The 19,608-nt window shown below is 37.7% G+C and overlaps 1 protein-coding gene across 10 annotated transcripts in view; it reads left to right on the top strand.

Annotated features, from left to right (window-relative positions):
• Positions 1–19,608, top strand: part of RAPH1 (Ras association (RalGDS/AF-6) and pleckstrin homology domains 1) — a 101,176-nt gene that overhangs the window by 53,622 nt on the left and 27,946 nt on the right. For 7 of the 10 annotated variants that reach the window (XR_010129681.1, XR_010129680.1, XM_055379445.2 and 4 more), the window contains 2 exons: positions 4,396–4,476; positions 11,266–11,340. The exons of 1 other annotated variant lie outside the window; for it this stretch is intronic. Coding sequence is in view for 7 of the 9 variants with exons in the window: in XM_055379445.2 (XP_055235420.1) it covers positions 4,396–4,476; positions 11,266–11,340 (156 nt within the window). In the remaining 2 variants the exon portion in view is untranslated. The remainder of the gene's footprint in view (positions 1–4,395; positions 4,477–11,265; positions 11,341–19,608) is intronic. 2 more of the 10 variants (XM_063695114.1, XM_063695115.1) reach the window with 2 other exon arrangements.

The following is a 19,608-nucleotide window of genomic DNA, read 5'->3' as shown; positions in this document are numbered from 1 at the left end:
GAACAGGGGCTATAAAACAAAAAGAAATAGTTTTAAAAACATTTACAGATTTACCGGCTATATAATATCCAGTAGAAGGAGAGTAGAATAAAGAGAAAAGGGGGCAAAATAGAAAAATTGAGTGCTTGTTCTGTTAGCCATTGTGCTTTATGTCTTAACACACATTGTGCAGAGCCCAACACCTTGTGGAGGGCACGATTATCCCTCTTTTACAATGGAAGGAACGGAGGTAGAGAGTGACTAAATAACTTGCCCAAGGGTTTGAACCCAAACATACTGGTTGTAGAGCTCATACCACCATATCATGCTACTTCATCACAGAATTGAAGGAAAATCAAGACGAGTAGACTGGCCAGTGCTCTCAGAGCCGGACCTAGATACAGAACTAACTACATGGGCAGGAGAGAAAAAGGCAAAGAGATGTATGTAATAGTATCCCCATCTTTGGTGTTTTTGTATTTTTTTTTTAATATTTTAAGGAAAATTAAGTTAAACTCTAGCTCTAAACTAAATAAAACTTAAATAAAATTAAGATGAGGGCTGGCAGGTTCCCACTCTTCGTAGTAATATTAATCATTCATAATTTTTATACCAACCTTTGAAGATCAATGCTGTGAGTACCCCGATTTTACACGTGAGGAAACAGATTAAATAATAGGCCCAGAATCACCTTGCCAATAAATGGCCACACTGGGGCTTGAACCCAGGCACTCTAGCACCAGGGTCTCCATTCTTAACCATCATGCTATACTTACTTTCGACATACTGTTTGTGGAAAATGCATACGTGTGTCAGTAAAGATGATGGAAATCTATTTTATTGAAACACTAATGAGTGGTCATAAGCCTCCACTTCTTTCCAGTTGTAATCTAAAGTGTTAGCTATCACAAGGAAGTGTTTTATTTGTAACCACTACTTTGGTACAAGGCCATTTCTTTATAATGGTTTGGCTCCTGTGTTCAGATAAATGGTTTTTACTTTTTTTATTTTTTATTTATTTTTTGAGACAGGGTCTTGCTCTTTCGCCTAGGCTGGAGTGCAGTGGTGCAATCTCAGCTCACTGCAGCCTCCACTTCCTGGGTTCACGCAATTCTCGTGTCTCAGCCTCCCTAGTAGCTGTAACTATAGGCGCACACCACCACACCCGGCCTGTCTTTATAATTTTTTAGAGACGGCGTTTTGCCCTGTTGGCCAGGCTGGTCTCGAGCTCCTGACCTCAAGTGATTCACCCTCCTGGGCCTCCCAAAGTGCTGGGATTACAGGCATGAGCCACTGCTCCTAGCCAGATCAATGCTTTTTAATATGTGCATTCCCACCCCAACCCCAAGGACTCTGGCTTGTAAATGGCACTTTGTTTTAACATGTTACAGATTCAGTTCAAGAAAGTAGTGATTCATAACTTACTTTGCAGAGATTTGTGGTGAGTTTTTATAAGATTGATAGAAAGTTTTTATCAAACACAAATGACACAACACTTTGTAATACAAATGAAAGTTTTCAAAACTGAGAAAATGTACAGCAAAATTTATACAGAGAATTGACCTTTAAATTCATTTTTTTCCCCATGGGAGACTCACTGGACATTTTTGTTACATATTTTGAGCACAGCTTTTAGATTTATGAACGTAGTGATAAAGAGTACGTAAATATTAGACTTGGAGCAGATAATATTTTTTGGTAAGAAAATAAGTACTTTATGGAAATAGACCTAATATTAAAAAGCTATATTATTCTATAATCCCTTTTTATTCATGTTAATGTAACCTAAATTTTTAATCTTTGTTTATTTACTATTTTGTATTGTTTTTGTCACTTCACATATATCCTTTTCTGGTAAGGGTACACTGAATAATAGCTATAGTATTCCATCATACTGTTTTATATGTAACATAGGCAATCATCTCTTGTTGAATACTTCAGATTTATTTATTTATTTTTATTTTTTTGAGTCAGTCTTGCTCTGTTGCCCAGGCTGGAGTACAGTGGCGCCATCTCGGCTCACTGCAACCTCTGGCCTCAGGGTTCAAGCAATTCTTCTGCCTCAGCTTCCGGAGTAGCTGGGTGGGACTACAGGCACGAGTTACCAACCCTGGCTATTTTTTGTATTTTCAGTAGAAATGGAGTTTCACTATGTTGGCCAGGCTGTTCTTGAACTCCTGACCTCAAGTGATGCGCCCGCCTCAGCCTCCCAAAGGGCTGGGATTACAGGCGTGAGCCACCGCGCCCAGCCCAGATTTAGGCTTTTAGAAAGTTTAGCCAGTAAGCATTTGGAAATATAATGGACACTTGTGCAAGACTGAGTCCAGAAAGAATAGATTTTTTTTAAAAAAATTATTTTGAAATAATATTATACTTACAAAACCTTTAAAGAATAGTACAAAGAACTCATGAAATTCATTAGCCAGATTCAGTAATTTTTAACATTTTACCACATTATTTTTCTGTGTCTATATTTATTTTTCCTGAATCATTTGAGAGTTGGTTACGTTTATCATTCCCTTATATTCGTTAATACTTCAGTATCTGTTTCCTAAGAACAGGGTTATTGGCAGTATAGATTTGATAGGCCTCCTGTTGATGTAGTAATTGAAACATAATATGCTTAATGAGAAAATACACAGGGAAAAACAAAAACAATCTTGGTCTGGCCAAGCATGTGGCCTGCAGGCCAAGCAGAAAGTTATTCATATATTCTGTAAATATTTGAGTGCCTAGGGCACTGTGGTGGGGTGTAAGGGATAAAACTGGAATATAATACACAATGTTGGCTGGGCGCAGTGGCTCACGCCTGTAATCCCAGAACTTTTGGAGGTGGAGGTGGGCAGATCACTTGAGGTCAGGAGTTCAAGGCCAGCCTCGCCATCATGGTGACATCCCATCCCCACTAAAAGTATAAAACTAGCCAGGTGCGGTGGCGGGTGCCTGTAATCCCAGCTACTCAGGAGGCTGAGGCAGGAAAATTGCTTGAACCTGGAAGGCAGAGGTTGCAGTGAGCTGAGATCGTGCCACTGCAGTCCAGCCCGAGCGACAGAGTGAGACTCCATCTCAAAAAAAAAAAAACCAAAAAAACAAAAAATGATGTCCTTATGAAGTGATAATTTATTGTATGGAGGGATGGAGGGGAGGATATAGACAACCAAACAAGTGATTTTGGTACAGTGTGGTAGGAACTATGATGGAAAAGAGAGAAAACCTTTTTGGTTAAAAAGTTGTTGATGACAAGCCGGGCTCGGTGGCTCATGCCTGTAATCCCAGCACTTTGGGAGGCCAAGGAGGGCGGATCACAAGGTCAGGAGATTGAGACCATCCTAGCTAACACTGTGAAACCCCGTTTCTACTAAAAATACAGAAAAATTAGCCGGGCTTGGTGGCAGGCGCCTGTAGTCCCAGCTACTCGGGAGGATGAGGCAGGAGAATGGCGTGAACCCAGGAGGTGGAGCTTGCAATGAGCTGAGATCATGCCACTTGCACTCCAGCCTGGGCGACTGAGCAAGACTCCGTCTCAAAAAAAAAAAAAAAAAGTTATTGATGACTTTGAGAATGAATTACAGAATACATTATAACTCAAAGGATGAAGGCTTTAGGGAAGAAATTGCAAGAAATTAAGGGAAAAATGAGTGGCTGGGAAGTGGAGGAGGCACCTTCTAGCATGAATTCAGGGAATTTGGCAGTGGAGAGGAGAAACAGTTTAACAAGAGGAGGGTACCCAGAAGAATTAAACATTTTCCTCTTCTCCTCACCCCCAATGTACTGATTAGTTGAGTATCAGAGACTAAAGATACTTTCTCTTTAGGAGAGGGAAATGAATGGGATCTAGAACATGCTTAGCTTTGGGAGGGGAAACAAAACACATTATTCATCTAGAATTCGAGGGGAGGATAAAAATATGGGTATAATTACAAGGTACATTCTAATGATGAAGATCCTCATGATAAATGGATGTAGCTTTCTCACATGGAGGGAAGTGCAGTCATATGAAGAGAGGGAAGAGGGAAGCTAGAAGCTTGAAGAACATAGAGACTTAGAACAGGTATAACATAAGGGGAAGAATTAATAAGAGCACTGCCAAACAGTGGTTAAGGACCAGTTGAGGTTTGTTAGCATGAATTGGTATTAGACATAATGTTTCTGCACAATTATTTCATAGAACTCTACTATCCAGAAGTGGAGTGAGGTTATCCTTAAATTACCAAGGGTTAGGATCATCTGGGTCTTACCTTTATAATTTTTGCGTATAAGAGAATGAAAGGTAATTGCATGCAACTTTTCATTACTATTTTGTTTCATTACTGTTTTGTTTCACTTCATTGATCTTTTTCTCTTCCTGCATGGTAATGAGAGCTGCCCGTTTCACCTCCTTTACCTATCATTTTCTTCCTTACTGCATTTTCACAGCATGCTATTTCTCTGAGATGTTCCAGCAAGCAGGCCAAGCGTCATATTGACTTCACAGAAGAACAGGCTGAACTGACACCTGTAAGTTCTATAAACATGCCATGGCATGACTTAATGAAGAGGAATGCATTCATTAGACCTCCAAATGATGAAACCTTTTCATATAACTTCAGTTTTTCAAATAAAAATTAAACCAAACTTAATAAATTAGCAAAAACAAATAAGCAACTTTAGATATGGTACAACTGAATATTAATACTCTTGGTATGATTATGTAGGTGGTAGCATAATTGATATAGATGATTTTTGTATTAGAACCTGAAACAACATGCCTTCTTTATTCTGAAACTAAGGGCTTTTGTAAATTTCTTAAGATACTAACAAATTGAATTGTTCTTTACAGCAGAGCTACCAAATGGAATGATTCTTCTGCACTGATGCTTAACTGAAAGCCTAGTTTCTTTCTTAAAAAAATTTATTCTTTGGTCATTTTTTTTGCCATGCCATTTGCCATGGTTGGCAAATCTGGATGCTTCAGAGGTGTACTGTCCCATACGGTAGCCACTAGCCACATGTGCCTATTAAATATTTAAAATGTGGTTAATCCGAATTGTGGTGTGCTGTAAGGATAAAATACATACTGGACTTCAAAGACTTACTATGAAACAAAAATGTAAAAAAAATCTCGTGGCCGGGTGTGTTGGCTCATACCTGTAATCCCAGCACTTTGGGAGGCCGAGGTGGGCAGATTACTTGAGGCCAGGAGTTCAAGACCAGCCTGGCCGACATGACGAAACCCCATTTCTACTAAAAATACAAAAATTAGCCAGGCTTGGTGGCACATGCCTGTAATCCCAGCTACTCAGGAGGCTGAGGCAGAAGAATTGCTTGAACCCAAGAGGCGGAGGCTGCAGTGAGCCAAGATAACAACAGTGAGCCAAGATCACACCACTGTACTCCAGCCTGAGTGACGGAGCAAGACTCAAAAAAACAAAAACAACAAAATTTATCTGTATTTATTACTTGTTAAAATTTTGGATATTTTTGGTTAACTAAAATATATGAATATTTCAGTTTTTTCTTTTTATACTTTTTTAAATTAATGTGGCTAACAAAATTTTAAATTACCTTTGTGATGATTTCTAACACCATCTTTACTGTCCAAGTGAAATTTGTAAATAATATAACCTACTTACATACCTACTTTTTTATATGAATGTAATGCCCCAACACCTATGAAGGAGAAATAATGAAAAAGTAATTTATAATAAATAATATATCTGTTTTAGTATGTAAATGCTTAGCCGCCACTATTAAAAGACATAATGAAGTAGTCAAACCTTACACCTACCTATAATCAAGAACTTTGGGTTTAAGAGAAGTGAGATCAGAAGGCTTTTTTTTTTTTTTTTTAAACAAGAAGTGTAGGAAAAAGAACAGAAATATGAGTGGACCCCAGAACTGAAACATGTTATAAGTGATAGCAGATAATGACATACTTGTATATACTATGAGAAAAAGGGAAATAATCTTAATTGAAGTAGGGATAATGTGCTAAGACAGTTTATAGGCAAGTAGAGAAAATGGGAGCATGTAAAATTCTTGCAAATGAGATAAGATTATAATTGTAATGACAAAATAATTTCAGTGTTATAATGTGGGATGAGATGGTAGTAATAAAATCATTTGATATCTGATTTTTTTTACAGTGTAGATTTTTCATCATGCTATATATTTTATTTCTTTTTTTTTTTTTTTTTTTTTTTGGGACGGAGTCTCACTGTGTCACCCAGGCTGGAGTGCAGTGGCGCGATCTTGGCTCACTGCAAGCTCCGCCTCCCAGGTTCACGCCATTCTCCTGCCTCAGCCTTCCAAGTAGGTGAGACTACAGGCGCCCGCCACCTCGCCCAGCTAATTTTTTGTATTTTTAGTAGAGACGGGGTTTCACCATGTTAGCCAGGATGGTATTGATCTCCTGACCTTGTGATCCTCCCGCCTCGGCCTCCCAAGGTGCTGGGATTACAGGCATGAGTCACTGCGCCCGGCCATATTTTATTTCTTTAAGATGGAGTCTTGCTCTGTTGCTCAGGCTGTAGTACAGTGGTGCCATCTCGGCTCACTGCAATCTCTGCCTCCTGGGTTCAAACGATTCTCCCGCCTCAGCCTCCCAAGTAGCTGGGACTACAAGTGTGCGCCACTACACCTGGCTAATTTTTGTATTTTTAGTAGAGATGGCGTTTTGCCATGTTGGCCAGGCTGGTCTTGAACTCCTTACCTCAGGTGATCCACCTGCCTCAGCCTCCCAAAGTGGTGGGATTACAGGCATGAGCCACCACTCCCGGCCTTCTGTGCTATGTATTTTAAATACGACAACAGTAGTATGAAATATTTTAAAACAATTTTTACTAATAACGTTAATTTCATGTTTTCACTAATTTAATATTATTTTGCTTTTAATTCTGTTCAAAGGAATTCCAAATATCTCCTATCATTTACTGGCATGTGACAGAGTGTACACTGCCAGTTGTGGTACTGGCAACTCTTACTTCAAGCTAGTTTTCCATTGGTGAAATTATTTTCCAACATTATGAACAGCTGTTTGTAAGCTCAGAACAAAAGAAAGTGCAGACTTCTTTCCATTTATTTTAGAGGGTAATAGCATCCTGGAAAATTCATTCAGTATTAAAATTATGCAAAAATACTTTTTAGATGTAAAATGAAATTAGATTCTAAGCTCAGATTGTTATAAGGAAGATTTCCCATCTCTACAACTCTCCGTGTAAGGACATTTAACAATTGTGGAATGTGGGACTTTTGTTGTTATCGACATTGTACCATGCTTGCAAGGCATCTTGCATTTTCGACTTCCCAATAAATACCAGTAACTCTCCCTCTCCTCTTCATTGTGGCAGCCCAGAATGTCCTCAACATTTTCTGAAATTCCTGCTTGAGGACAGAGCTACCCTCTTTTGAGAACCACTGGTCTCAAATATCCCTTTGCCCTCTTTCTACCCTGCCACACTCCCTCACACCGCGACCCCAGCAGCCTCTTAATCATCCTCCAGGACTGTAGCTTTTTCAGAATTACTTTATTAAGCCGCTAATTTGGGGTTAGATACCCATCTCCTTGCTCACCTACCACTTAACACACTGTTTTGTAGTTGCAAGTTGGTCTGCATCTCCCTATTTAGACTACATTCTGTGAGGCAAGGGATGCCCATCTTGGTCACCTTTGCATCTCTAATGCTGGCATGGTTCCACACTCAAAAGTTGGAGCCTAAAAAATGGTTGAATACATGAAGAGGAAAACAGAGAAATAAAATAAATCAATAAAATGGATTGAAAATAAGCCCCTGACTTTGTGTTTATAGTTGGTAAATAAAAGAAAATATAAGAAGGCCCTGTTTATATGAAGCTGTATGCATTTTTGTTAACTCACAACATAAACCAAGACTGAAGCCTGATTGGATGCCATGCCCAAACCATAATTTTTTTTTAATTAAACGTTTAAGATATATTTCTAAGCAGAATGGCCTTACTCAGTTACAGTAAGATCTCCATAGCAGAGCAACCCACAAAGACACAGCACTGATTTTTTTCCCCTGTAATCAAGGGTGAAAAATATACAACTTGTTTCTGAACCAAAACCACAATTTCTGCAGTTTAAAATGTTTCACTGATAATACGGCCCTGGTAGAAATTATGTAGTTTTAAAACTACATAATTTACTCTCCTTAGTCCTTCAGCTGTGCACCACTCTTCTCATCCCTCTTGCATCCTTCCGGTAACCAGTTTCACCCCACCCCTGCCCCTTTTTTCTGAAGAGCAAGGAATTCTAGGATCAGTGTTATTATGACTGGTACCAGTTGGAAGAAGATACTTTATTTTTTGAGACAGGGTCTCGCTCTGTTGCCCAGGCTGGAATGCAGTGGCATAATCTTAGCTCACTGCAGCCTTAAGCTCCTGGGCTCAAGTGGTCCTCCTATCTGAGCCTCCTGAGTAGCTGGGATTACAGTTCAAGCCACCATGCCCAGTGGAGTTTGCTGCTTCGGGTTTCTACATGTTTGTTGTTTCTGCTAGTAACTAAATAGTGAATAGCTATGTAACCATCCATGCAGGATATAATTTATGACCATGTTTAACTATTGTTTGTGGTCTCATTTTTTGAATGTGGCATATTTTGGGACCACCAACCATAATGATTACCCTCTTTTTATTTTAAGCTATTTAAATATCTTAATATTTCAAAATGGACTTCTATTTCTGTGTCATTAAACAGATACAATTAAATATCATTGCCTCATACTTAACCGAATTATCAGTTTTTTGGTGACTTGAAGTCTTGAGGTCATGAGTTTGAGAACTGATTAAATCTTGTGTTTTTAAGAATTAAATTTGAATTTGATGTTTGGAATTACATTTACCAAATCATAGTTTGTTTTGATGGCCTGAGGCAGATTTTATTTTTTTAAATTTGAAATATAATTATCTGAATATAGATAATCTACTCACTTGGAGATAATTTTTCTAAAAAAGTAACTTTTATAAGATAAATACAGTAAGTTTTCAAGAAAGTAATTTCTTGAAATACATGTTATATGTTTTACATAGTAATTGTGTAGCAGTACATGTTTACCCATTATATTTGAATAGCTAAAAATGAATGGGAATAAGAGCAATGAAAGTTATAGTTGCTCTTTTATTTTTAAGTGAAAGCAAGTTTATTAGAGAAGTAAAGAAACGTGGCTGGGCACAGTGGCTCACGCCTATAATCTCAGCACTTTGGGAGGCCAAGGCGGGCGGATCACCTTAGGTCAGGAGTTCAAGACCAGCCTGGCTAACATGGCGAAACTCTGTCTCTAATAAAAATACAAAATTAGCCGAGTGTGGTGGCCTGTGCCTGTGATCCCAGCTACTCAGGAGGCTGAGGCAGGAGAAGCGCCTGAAGCTGGGAGGCAGAGGTTGCAGTGAGCTGAGATCACGCCACTGCCCTCCCAGTCTGGGTGAGAGAGGGAGACTCTGTCTCAAAAAAATAAAAAAAAAAAAAAACTAAAGAAACCAAACAATGGCTACTCTTACAAATTGTGCTTTTTGTTCTTTGTTTTTCCCAATTCCCTCCCTCCTCCTTGGCTGTGCATTAACCTCAAACTAAATTGAATTTTCAGAAATTACTACTTACCTAGTGTCTTTATGAAGGAGCCAATTAGTCTTACCTTTAGGAGGTCTACACAATCTAGTTAAATGAGGACCTAGGGATAGTTCTCTATGTTCTTGTTATTGTTTCACTTTGTTAGTGCTAATCTTGATGAATATGTCCAATTAAAAAAATTGGACCTTAGGTTTCTTTTTTTTTTTTTTTTAAATAAGCAATGGGTGAGAGGGGCGGGTATGCTTATAAAGTTTACCTTGCATTAAAACACAGCTTTAAAAATGCAGGCAATAAAATACCATATAGCAAACTTAACATAGTATAGATGTGAGCAAAGATTATATTGTCTTCTGTAACATGTTTTTAATCTTGAAGTAGTGTATTTTATCTATGACCGTGTATGTACTTTTTTTTTTCTTGAGACAAGAGTTTCACTTGTCGCCCAGGCTAGAGTGCAATGGCACAATTTCGGCTCACTAAAACCTCTGCTTCCCAAGTTCAAGCGATTCTTCTGCAGCAGCCTGCTGAGTGGCTGGGATTACAGGCTCCTGCCAGCACACCCGGGCTAATTTTTGTGTTTTTAGTAGAAACGGGGTTTCACCATGTTGACCAAGCTGGTCTTAAACTCCTGACCTCAAGAGATCTGCCTGCCTTGGCCTCCCAAAGTGCTAGGGGCCATGTACTTTCTTATAGGGGGTGCTGCTCTAGTATTTGTTCGCATTAGTTTCTTTCCAAAGAATTTCCAAGAATAACTTGACCTATATTTAGATTTATGAAATATAACAGAATATTTTCTGTACTTTTACTCAGCTGTATTGTACATTTTTTTAAATGGTGATAAGTAACTATGTACTGTTAAATACTAATTTGGAATTTTTTCATGAGAGGCCAGTCCAAATTACATGTATATATCAAAACAACTACAATTTAAGGATAAATGAAATACAATTGTATTAACTTATCTTACAACATGTTACTGAAAAGTTAAGGGGAGAATGATAGGGACCATGCCATTTACAAATTATTTTCACGAAAACAGTTACTTGAATTAATTTAAGTGTGTGACACTTCTGAATATTTTGTTCATGTCATTCATTTGCTCTGCAAATTCTTTACTGTGCAGTATACCCCTATTTTTATTCTGATAATAATGAGTGGGTTAATAAAGTTTTACTGAAAACAGGTGTGTCCATTAGGCAAAATGTTGATGGATATTTTTCGTCTTGGTGCAGCTAGCATTGAATTGATCAGAAATACTTGGATAAGCTTTTAAAAATGATGTCGTCTTATTCTAACCGAAATATACTATTTAAAGCTATATAGGTCTTCATAGGCTTTAACAAGAGAAAGGGAGTTTAGTCATTGGTCTCTGACATTCATTTATTTGTGTGCTGTGCACAGCATTCATGAGCATTGGCCTAGAAGGCAGACTGGCTCTGCAGTCTGCATGTACTACCCATTTTCCCAAAGAGGGAGGGATCAGCAGGAGTCAGCTGGGACACGCCTACTGGCACGGATGATGTCTTTACCTCCCTGCTCCTTTTCTTTTTCTTTTTTTACATTTTCTTTGTGGAGATATTTCACTCAACTTAGGGAAAAGATATGAGATTAATTATAGAGAATCATTCTTGCTTTGTCTACTTTATGTTTTAAACACATAAAACCTCCACTGACTTCTGTTATTGCCTTTTTTTTGTTTGTTTTTCTCTTTTCTGAACAAGCACTCCTATCTGGACAGGGAAACCTCCCTTCTTCTGAGAAACATTGCAGGAAAACCTTCTCATTTGCTGACCAAGGTGATACTTCTTTCCACATGCATGTAACTATTTACTACCTTGTAGGTAGAATATGATTTCTGTTTTTGATCATGCTCTTATATTATTATTTTCTTACTCTAGCATCTTTGTCATTAATATACTTTTTCTTTTACAGATGGTAATTATTTACTGATCTTAATGACTGTCAGGCAATATTGAGAGTACAAAATATTTTCAGTAATTTTCACTAGTTTTTAAACTTTTGTAAATGCTTAATAGTCTTCCCAAGTATGTTGCACTTTTTCTAGTTTAACACTGTTGCATTTTAAAGTCTAAAAAACATTGCTTTAATTGTAACTTTTACTGCTAATGGTTGTCCACACTCTGGGTTTCTTTAGCAAACTTTGCTTCCTAGTTCTTGTTTATATTATCACCTCCTCATTTAATTAAAACATTTACTCATATAAACAGAATCTTAGTTAATATTAACTTAGTCAAATTGGAAGAGGAAGCTGCAATTTTAATTGCCCGGTTCTCTGCCCTTGGAATGTTTTGAATCAGTCCAGCCAGATTTTCACTGGGCTGGTATTTTATATCCATTTGAAATATTTTAGCCATTGTCATCATTAACTAGGGAATAATACAGTAGGGAAGCTGAGTTGCTTTCTACCTCTTTTTAAGTCATGTTTTTATTTCATTAGCTTATTTAAATAATGTTAAATTCAAGAATATCAGACATATTTCTGAAAAATATACATAGTTATGGGTAATGTCCCTAAGTTGTTGTTATTGTATCTGAGGTTTGTTTGCTTTCTTTCTAACCTTGTACATTTATGAAAGAAGATGGTAGACCAAAATGAAAATCTCCCCAAGAAGCAGCTCAAAGAAAAGACCCCTTAACAAAGTCAGCAGTGGGACCCTTTCTCTACCCTGAGTTTCTCTTTTTAAAGCAGATCTATGACTGGTGGTAGAAATTTAAAGATCAGGGAAGTGTAGAAGTCTAAGCTGGTCATAGCTCTTTTTCCTTTTTCCTCAGCTCTCCCCTCTTCGTTCTCTATTTACTCTTTCCCTAGAGTCCACACTTGTATCTTCAGCTAGGATCTCTATTTTAGATGGATCTGTCTCCCAAGAGCACATTTCCAAACAGCTGTTAGGCATTTCCTAGAAGATCACCAACATCTTACAAGCACCTTAAATCCCACAGGTGTTTAGCCTACTTACCTACATTATCCCTGGGCTCCATAATTTATATCTGTTGTCATCTTTTCTGTTTCTGCTTAGGATGCTGACTTTCTTCTAATTACCAGGTTTAAGCCCTCTGATCATCTTTGCTACCTTTCTTCTCATTTAATGTCTCCAATTTCTAATGAAGCTTGTGTTAATCTGTAGGATTTACTGAGCTCACCCATTTGTTGCATTCCCATTACCACCATTCTACTACAGGCTCACTCTTAGCTCTTTATTATTGCCCGTCCCCCTTCCAATCCATTTTATACACAGCTCTCAGATGAAGTTTGCCATTTTACCATTTTCATTGCCAATTCAACAATATTTATTGAGCCATGAACTGCCGGGTGCTGGGATAGAACATTGCATAAAATATACCTGTTCCTCACCCTCGAGCTCACAGTCTGTTTATGAAGATAGATAATAAACAGTGACAAGCAAGCATGTAAAGAAGTTCTAAATCATGTTAAGTGCTATGAAGGAAAGAAAGGAGTAGAACATACTGGGAAAAAGATTGGGGTACATTTTATTTAGATGATGAGATCAGCGGGTTCTAGGAGGGTAATATTTAAGCTAAAGCCTGAAGGATGCAAAGAAACCAGCCTGGGGCTTAAGGGAGTGTTCCATGTACATAAGTCAAGGAAAAGAGCTTGGCATGCTTGAGAGGTTGAAAAAAGACCGTTTTGCCAGTCACCCTAGTTGAGTGAAAGGACAAGTGTCTTGATTAGGGTTTGGGGGAGGTAGGCAGGAGGAGCCAGATCACTCAAGCCACACCGAGGCTTTATTTTTCTCTAACTGTAGCTGGAAACTATTGAAAAGAATAAATAACTTCATTTATCCATTCAACAAACATTTACTGAGTATCTACTATGTGCCAGACAATGTTTATGACCCTGGAGATACAGCAGTGAACAAAACAAAGTTCCTACCATAGGCAGTGTTATTCTTTGCAAGTTTTGGATAAACATGGTCAGTGGCTCATTCCTGTAATCCCAGTACTTTGGGAGGCTAAGGCAGGTGGAGTTCAAGCCCAGGAGTTCAAGACCAGCCTGCCTAACGTAGTGAAACCCCATCTCTACAAAAAAATACAAAAATTAGCCTGGCGTGGTGGTGCATGCCTGTAGTCCCAGCTACTCAGGAGGCTGAGGTGGGAGAATCACCTGAGCCTGGGAGGTCGAGGCTGCAGTGAGCCATGATCACACCACTGCACTCTAGCCTGGGTAACAGAGTGAGACCCTATCCCCCTGCCAAAAAACAAAAAGTTTAAAAATAAACCACAGTCATTCCTTGGTATACACAGGGAATTGCTTCCAGGACCCAAATCGATACCAAAACCTGCACGTACACAAGTCCTGAAGTTGGTCCTGAGACCTTGGACATGAAAAGTCCTCCTGTATATAGCGAATTTTTAAAATTTTTATTATTATTTTGAGACAGAGTCTTGCTCTGTCACCCAGGCTGGAGTGCAGTGGTGCCATCTTGGCTCACTGCAACCTCCACCTCCCAGGTTCAAGCAATTCTCCTGCCTCAGCCTCCTGAGTAGCTGGGATTACAGGCATGTGCCACCACGCCCAGCTAATTTTTGTATTTTTTTTTTTTTAGTAGAGACGGGGTTTCGCTATCATGGCTAGGCTGGTCCTGAACTCCTGACCTCAGGTGATCTGCCCGCCTCAGCCTCCCAAAGTGCTGGGATTACAGGCGTGAGCCACCATGCCCAGCCTGTATAGGGAATTTTGCATCCTGAGAATACTGTATTTTTTAATCTGAGTTTGGTTGGGAATGCAGAGCCCTCCAGTATGGAGGGTCAAATGTATTTATAGAAAAACATTTGCACATAAGGACACTAGTAGCTCAGACTCAGGTTCAAGGATCAGCTATAGTTGTTACTGTTAATTATTTTGATTCTAAGCAGTGCTGTTTAATGACCCTTAAGCTGTTTATATCTTTCCAAGTTCTATTTAAATCATTTTAATTTACATTGTATTGCAATCTATGAATTAAACTAGATCCTGAAGGAATTCTTAACCACTGTTTAGCCCCTTAATTTCAACTGGGTTTGTTCTGAACCCACAAAGCTTAAGCTTCCCAGTTGAAGGAACACTTAGCAACAGTAGCACTTTCTGTAAGTATTCTAATTTTTACACCGTAGAGAAAGTTCTAACACTTTGTAGCCACAGTGTTGGCTTTCATTTAATCATAGGATCTTCACCTAGTTTTTGTCCTTTACGTAAATTTGAGGAGGCTTGGCATTGGTGGTTATTGATAGCCACATAGGAGTTTTTCAGTAGAAAGTAGATTGTCTCTTGCTCTTTTAAGAGAAGGTATGGGAGAGAAATTTAAGTTTTTACATGTGTGAGGTATTTTTTACTTAAGTTTAATATAGTTGTGAAGAAAGGGACAGTCCAAGGATATGGGGCAGAAAACTTAACACCTGACTTTGGAAGCGGAACATAAGATGAATAAAGCTTTGTCTTTTGTATTAAACTTGGGCTGTAAACATTGAATGTAGATTTGCATTTTCTTTATAAATAAACTATTGGAGGTGTTCTAAGTATGTCATCTAAACGTATCAGCAAACATTTATTTTTCCTGTATTATACAACACCCCATGAGCTTAAGACAATTTCTATTTTTCCCAGGTTGTTAATAGTTAAAAGATATGGTGATTGCTTAAATACAGTAGACACAAATAGCACTCTCTGAGAAAGAGCTTATTGCCCACAGGAAGCATAAAAATATTAGGAGTCTTGCAATTTGACATAAACATTTTCATTTCCAGTTTTGTTCCAGGGATGATACTCAGACTCTAAAAGAGGTATCATGATCAGTTCTGTTTCTTCAAAAAGCTGCTAGCAAGGGTTATCCTTTAATAAAACTAGAGAAGTATAAACTAAAATATGCCTAGGTTGAAGTTAACCCAGCTCTTAATTTCATACAATTTTAACCTGGACCACTTTATGTAAGCATAAAGAGTAGCATTTTGAGCAAATGGAAGAGCAGCTGGATTTGGATTTGTTAAAATAGCCCCCATCTAGCTGCTTTATAAAAATTTCTTATTGACAGTTAGGAAATCTAATTGGTTTAATGTATGTTAGTTGGTTACACGGGTCTCTTCTTTGTTTAGTCCCTATGTCCGTTGTGTCAACTTTTTTTTTTTTTTTGAGACAAAGTCTTGCTGTGTCACCCAGGCTGGAGTGCAGTGGTGTGATCTCTGTTTACTGCAACCTCCGTTTTCTGGTTTCAAGCAATTCTCCCTTTCTCAGCCTCCTGAGTAGCTGGGATTACAAGCACCCACCACTGCACCCAGCTAATTTTGGTATTTTTAGTAGAGACAGGGTTTTGCCATGTTGGCCAGCCTGGTCTTCAACTCCTTATCCGCCCGCTTGGCCTCTCAAAGTGCTGGGATTACAGGCATGGGCCACCATGCCTTGCCGGTGTTGTACATTCTATGCATATTGGCAAATATATGTGATAACATGTATCCACCATTGTATTATCATACAGAATAGTTTCACAGCCCTTAAATCCTCCGTGCTCTGCCTATTCATTCCTCCTTCTTAACCCCTGGCAACTACTGATCTTTTTATTGTCTTTATGGTTTTGGCTTTTCCAGTGTCATGTAGTTAGAATTGTACACTAAATATCTTTCTGAGATTGGCTTCTTTCACTTAGTATTACACACTTAATGTTCCTTCATGTCTTTTCATGGCTTGAGAGCTCATTTCATTTTAGTGCTGAATAATATTCCATTGTCAGGATGCACCATAGTTTATTTATTACTTACTGGGTGACGTCTTTGTTGCTTCCAAGTTTTGGCACTCATGAATAAGGTTGCTATAAACATCCATGTGCATGTCTTTGTAGGCATCAGTTTTCAACTCATTTGGGTAAATACCAAGGAGCACAATTGCTGAATTGAATTGTATGGTAAGAGTACATTTAGTTTTGTAAAAAAACTGCCAAAACTGTCTTCCAAAGTGACTGTACCATTTTATATTCCCACTAGCAATGAATGAGAGTTCCTATTGTTCCACATCCTTGTCAGCATTTGGTGGTGTTAGTGTTTTGGATTTTGGCCATTCTGATAGGTGTGTAGTGGTATCTCATTTTACTTGTAATTCCCTAATGACAAATAATGTTGAACATCTTTTTATATGCTTATTTACTAGCTGTCTTCTTTAGTGAGGTATCTTTTCAGGTCTTTTGCCTATTTTTAAAATCATGTTCATTTTTGTTTTAAAGAATTTTAAGAGCTCTCTCTCTTTTTTTTATAACAGTTCTTTATCAGATACTCTTTTGCAAATATTTTTTGTCCCAGTTTATGCCTTGTCTTCTCATTCTCTTGAATATTCCTTTTTTCTCAGAAATATGTTCAGCTTTGAGGGCATTTTGTAAACTTTTAAAATGTTAAATTTATAGATTATGTAATACCATAAAGAATTTGGCCTTTTAGAAGTTCATGTTTGGCTGGGCATGGTGGCTCATGCCTGTAATCCCAGCACTTTGGGAGGTCTAGGCAGGTAGATCACCTGAGGTCAGGAGTTTGAAACCAGTCTCGCCAACATGGCAAAACCCTGTCTCTACTAAAAATACAAAATTAGCCGGGCATGGTGGCGGGCATCTGTAATCCCAGCTACTTGGGAGGCTGAGGCAGGAGAATCACTTGAACCCGGGAGGTGGAGGTTGCAGTGAGCCAAGATCATGCCACTGCACTCCAGCCTGGGCAACAGAGCAAGACTCCATCATCTCAAAAAGAAAAAAGTTCATGTTTATATTCCAAATATACAAAACATTGATTCCACATATCAGTTTTTCCTCTTCAGACTTTAAATTTACTTTTCAGGGATACGAAGTGAAACCTGCAAATATACCTTGGTAAACTTTCTTTGCTATTCATGCCAATATAAGGATGCAGCAAATGAGCCATGAGGAACATAATAAGACCATTATCCCATTGAGAAAATATTCATGAAATTTCTGCCTTCTTCTTTCTCTTCCCCTAAATTTGTCAAGTAACTGATTTCATAAAAACTGCTGGAAAATGCTAGTATTGCAGATTCCTTTATAAAGTAGTGCTCTGTTCATCAAAAACGCATATAAGTTTTGGTAATTTACCTAACAATTTGTTTCTGTAAGACTCATAATTCTAAAAACTGAGAGTTTTAATGACAGTAATTTAGTTTTCTCGTTTCACAGCTTGTTTTAAAAAGAGAAAAATTTGTATCTTAAAACGTAAACATGTTTTATAATTCTGCTATTTGTTTATTTGCATAAAGGATTTTTTTTAAAAAATAGGATGATTTAATCTTTTAGTCAGAGGAATATATAATAGTATAAGAATTCAGTCTTGTCTTAGCCCTCTCCATTTTAAAAATAAAGTTCTTTGTTTTTGCCTAATTGAGTTTACAGATAGTATTTCCAGACCCTGGTTATTATGGTAATTCATTGGCTCCTTTCAATGGAAGGGATCAGATTTCTGGCAACCAAGCCCACTGCCTTCCCTAACCACTGTTTTCTTCTCTGTTCCACAAAATAGTAAATACTAAGCTTGATGGGAGACAGCCTAGAGTATAAAATAAAAAGCAGTTCATAAATAAGAAAGCCAACAGAATTTAGGCAGACAGAATAAATCTATGAACTGAATTGAGTTTCTCTTTGTTTTTTGCCCTGGAAGCTTTAGCTTTTTAATGAGTAACATATGGATTGTGGTTTTCATCACAATGCAGAGAGGATAAAGTTTGGCTGATATGATGAGGATTTTTTCTTCTTAGACTTAAGGAATATTTAAGGTGGAAGTTTCCATTTTTCTTTTCTTTTTTTTTTTGAGATGGAGTCTCGCTCTGTTGCCCAGGCTGGAGTGCAGTGGCACAATCTCAGCTCACTGCAGCCTGTGCCTCCCAGGCTCAAGCAGTTCTCCTGCCTCAGCCTCCCAAGTAGCTGGGGTTACAGGCACACACCACCAAGAGCAGCTAACTTTTTTTTTTAGTTAGAGACGGGGTTTCACCAAGTTGCACAGGCTGGTCTCCAGCTCCTGACCTCAAATGATCTGCCCTCCCCAGCCTCCAAAGTGCCAGGATTACAGACATGAGCCAACGCGCCCAACCAAGAAGTTTTTATTTTTCTTAGATATTTTCCAGAGTAATCAAAAGCCTAAAAATAGAAAATAATCCTTTATAAACAAAAGTTTACTTATACAAGTTTTTTAAAATTGGAGATTAATGCCACAGCATATTATGGCCTATTGCTAGAAATTACAAGTACCAGTATTAGGGTACTATATGCTAATTCAGAAAAAAGCAGACAAATGGTTTAAGTATATTTTTAGTTGTTATAATTTTTATTACTCTTTTTAATCTAAGTTTTCTGAGGTAGAAGTTACTAGAAATTTTAAGTTATTTGGAAAATCATATTTAGCATTTAAAAATATTGTCAGTAAACTAATAAAAACAAATTTTGAATTTACTGACATAAGACATTGATTACATTGTATGATTTTCCAAAGCAGAGTGAAACTTACGCAATAAGGCAGCTTCTTATATTTGTATTGGTATACTAATGAGATTGTACCTACATTTTTATTTTTTAAAGGGTTTTTATATGGTTGTAAATAGGTAGGTATTGTTTTTTGTTGTAGATATTTTTATGATAGTGGTATACTTTCAGTGTAACAGAACAGAACATTAGTATTCAAAGGCTTGCCCTTACTTTGGAGGGAGTGGAAATTCAGAGTTGAGGGATTCTGCAGGTAAAACAAATTGTCACCACTATACATTCATTTTTCTCCTATCCCAGAACCTGAAATTCATCTGCTTCACATTGACAGAATCAAACTTGGTAATTTACTACATCACAGAGTTCTTTTTTTCCTCTAGAATATTGGATGTAGAAATGCCTATTGTAAGACATCTTCAAGTCTGCATCTATAAAATGTTTCTTTATAATATGTCTGCTCTTTGTGAACAGTTATTTTTTAAATGTGCTCTGTGTGTAGTTATATTCTTAATGAAATTTATTGCTGGGAGCATCCTTAAGGATAAAAAAGATTTCTCAAATATTTCATCATCTTAGCATTGTTTATCT

The sequence above is a fragment of the Gorilla gorilla genome, chromosome 11, assembly GCF_029281585.2.
Source record: "Gorilla gorilla gorilla isolate KB3781 chromosome 11, NHGRI_mGorGor1-v2.1_pri, whole genome shotgun sequence".
Taxonomy (NCBI): domain Eukaryota; kingdom Metazoa; phylum Chordata; class Mammalia; order Primates; family Hominidae; genus Gorilla; species Gorilla gorilla.
This window is presented reverse-complemented; position numbering and strand designations above follow the sequence as displayed.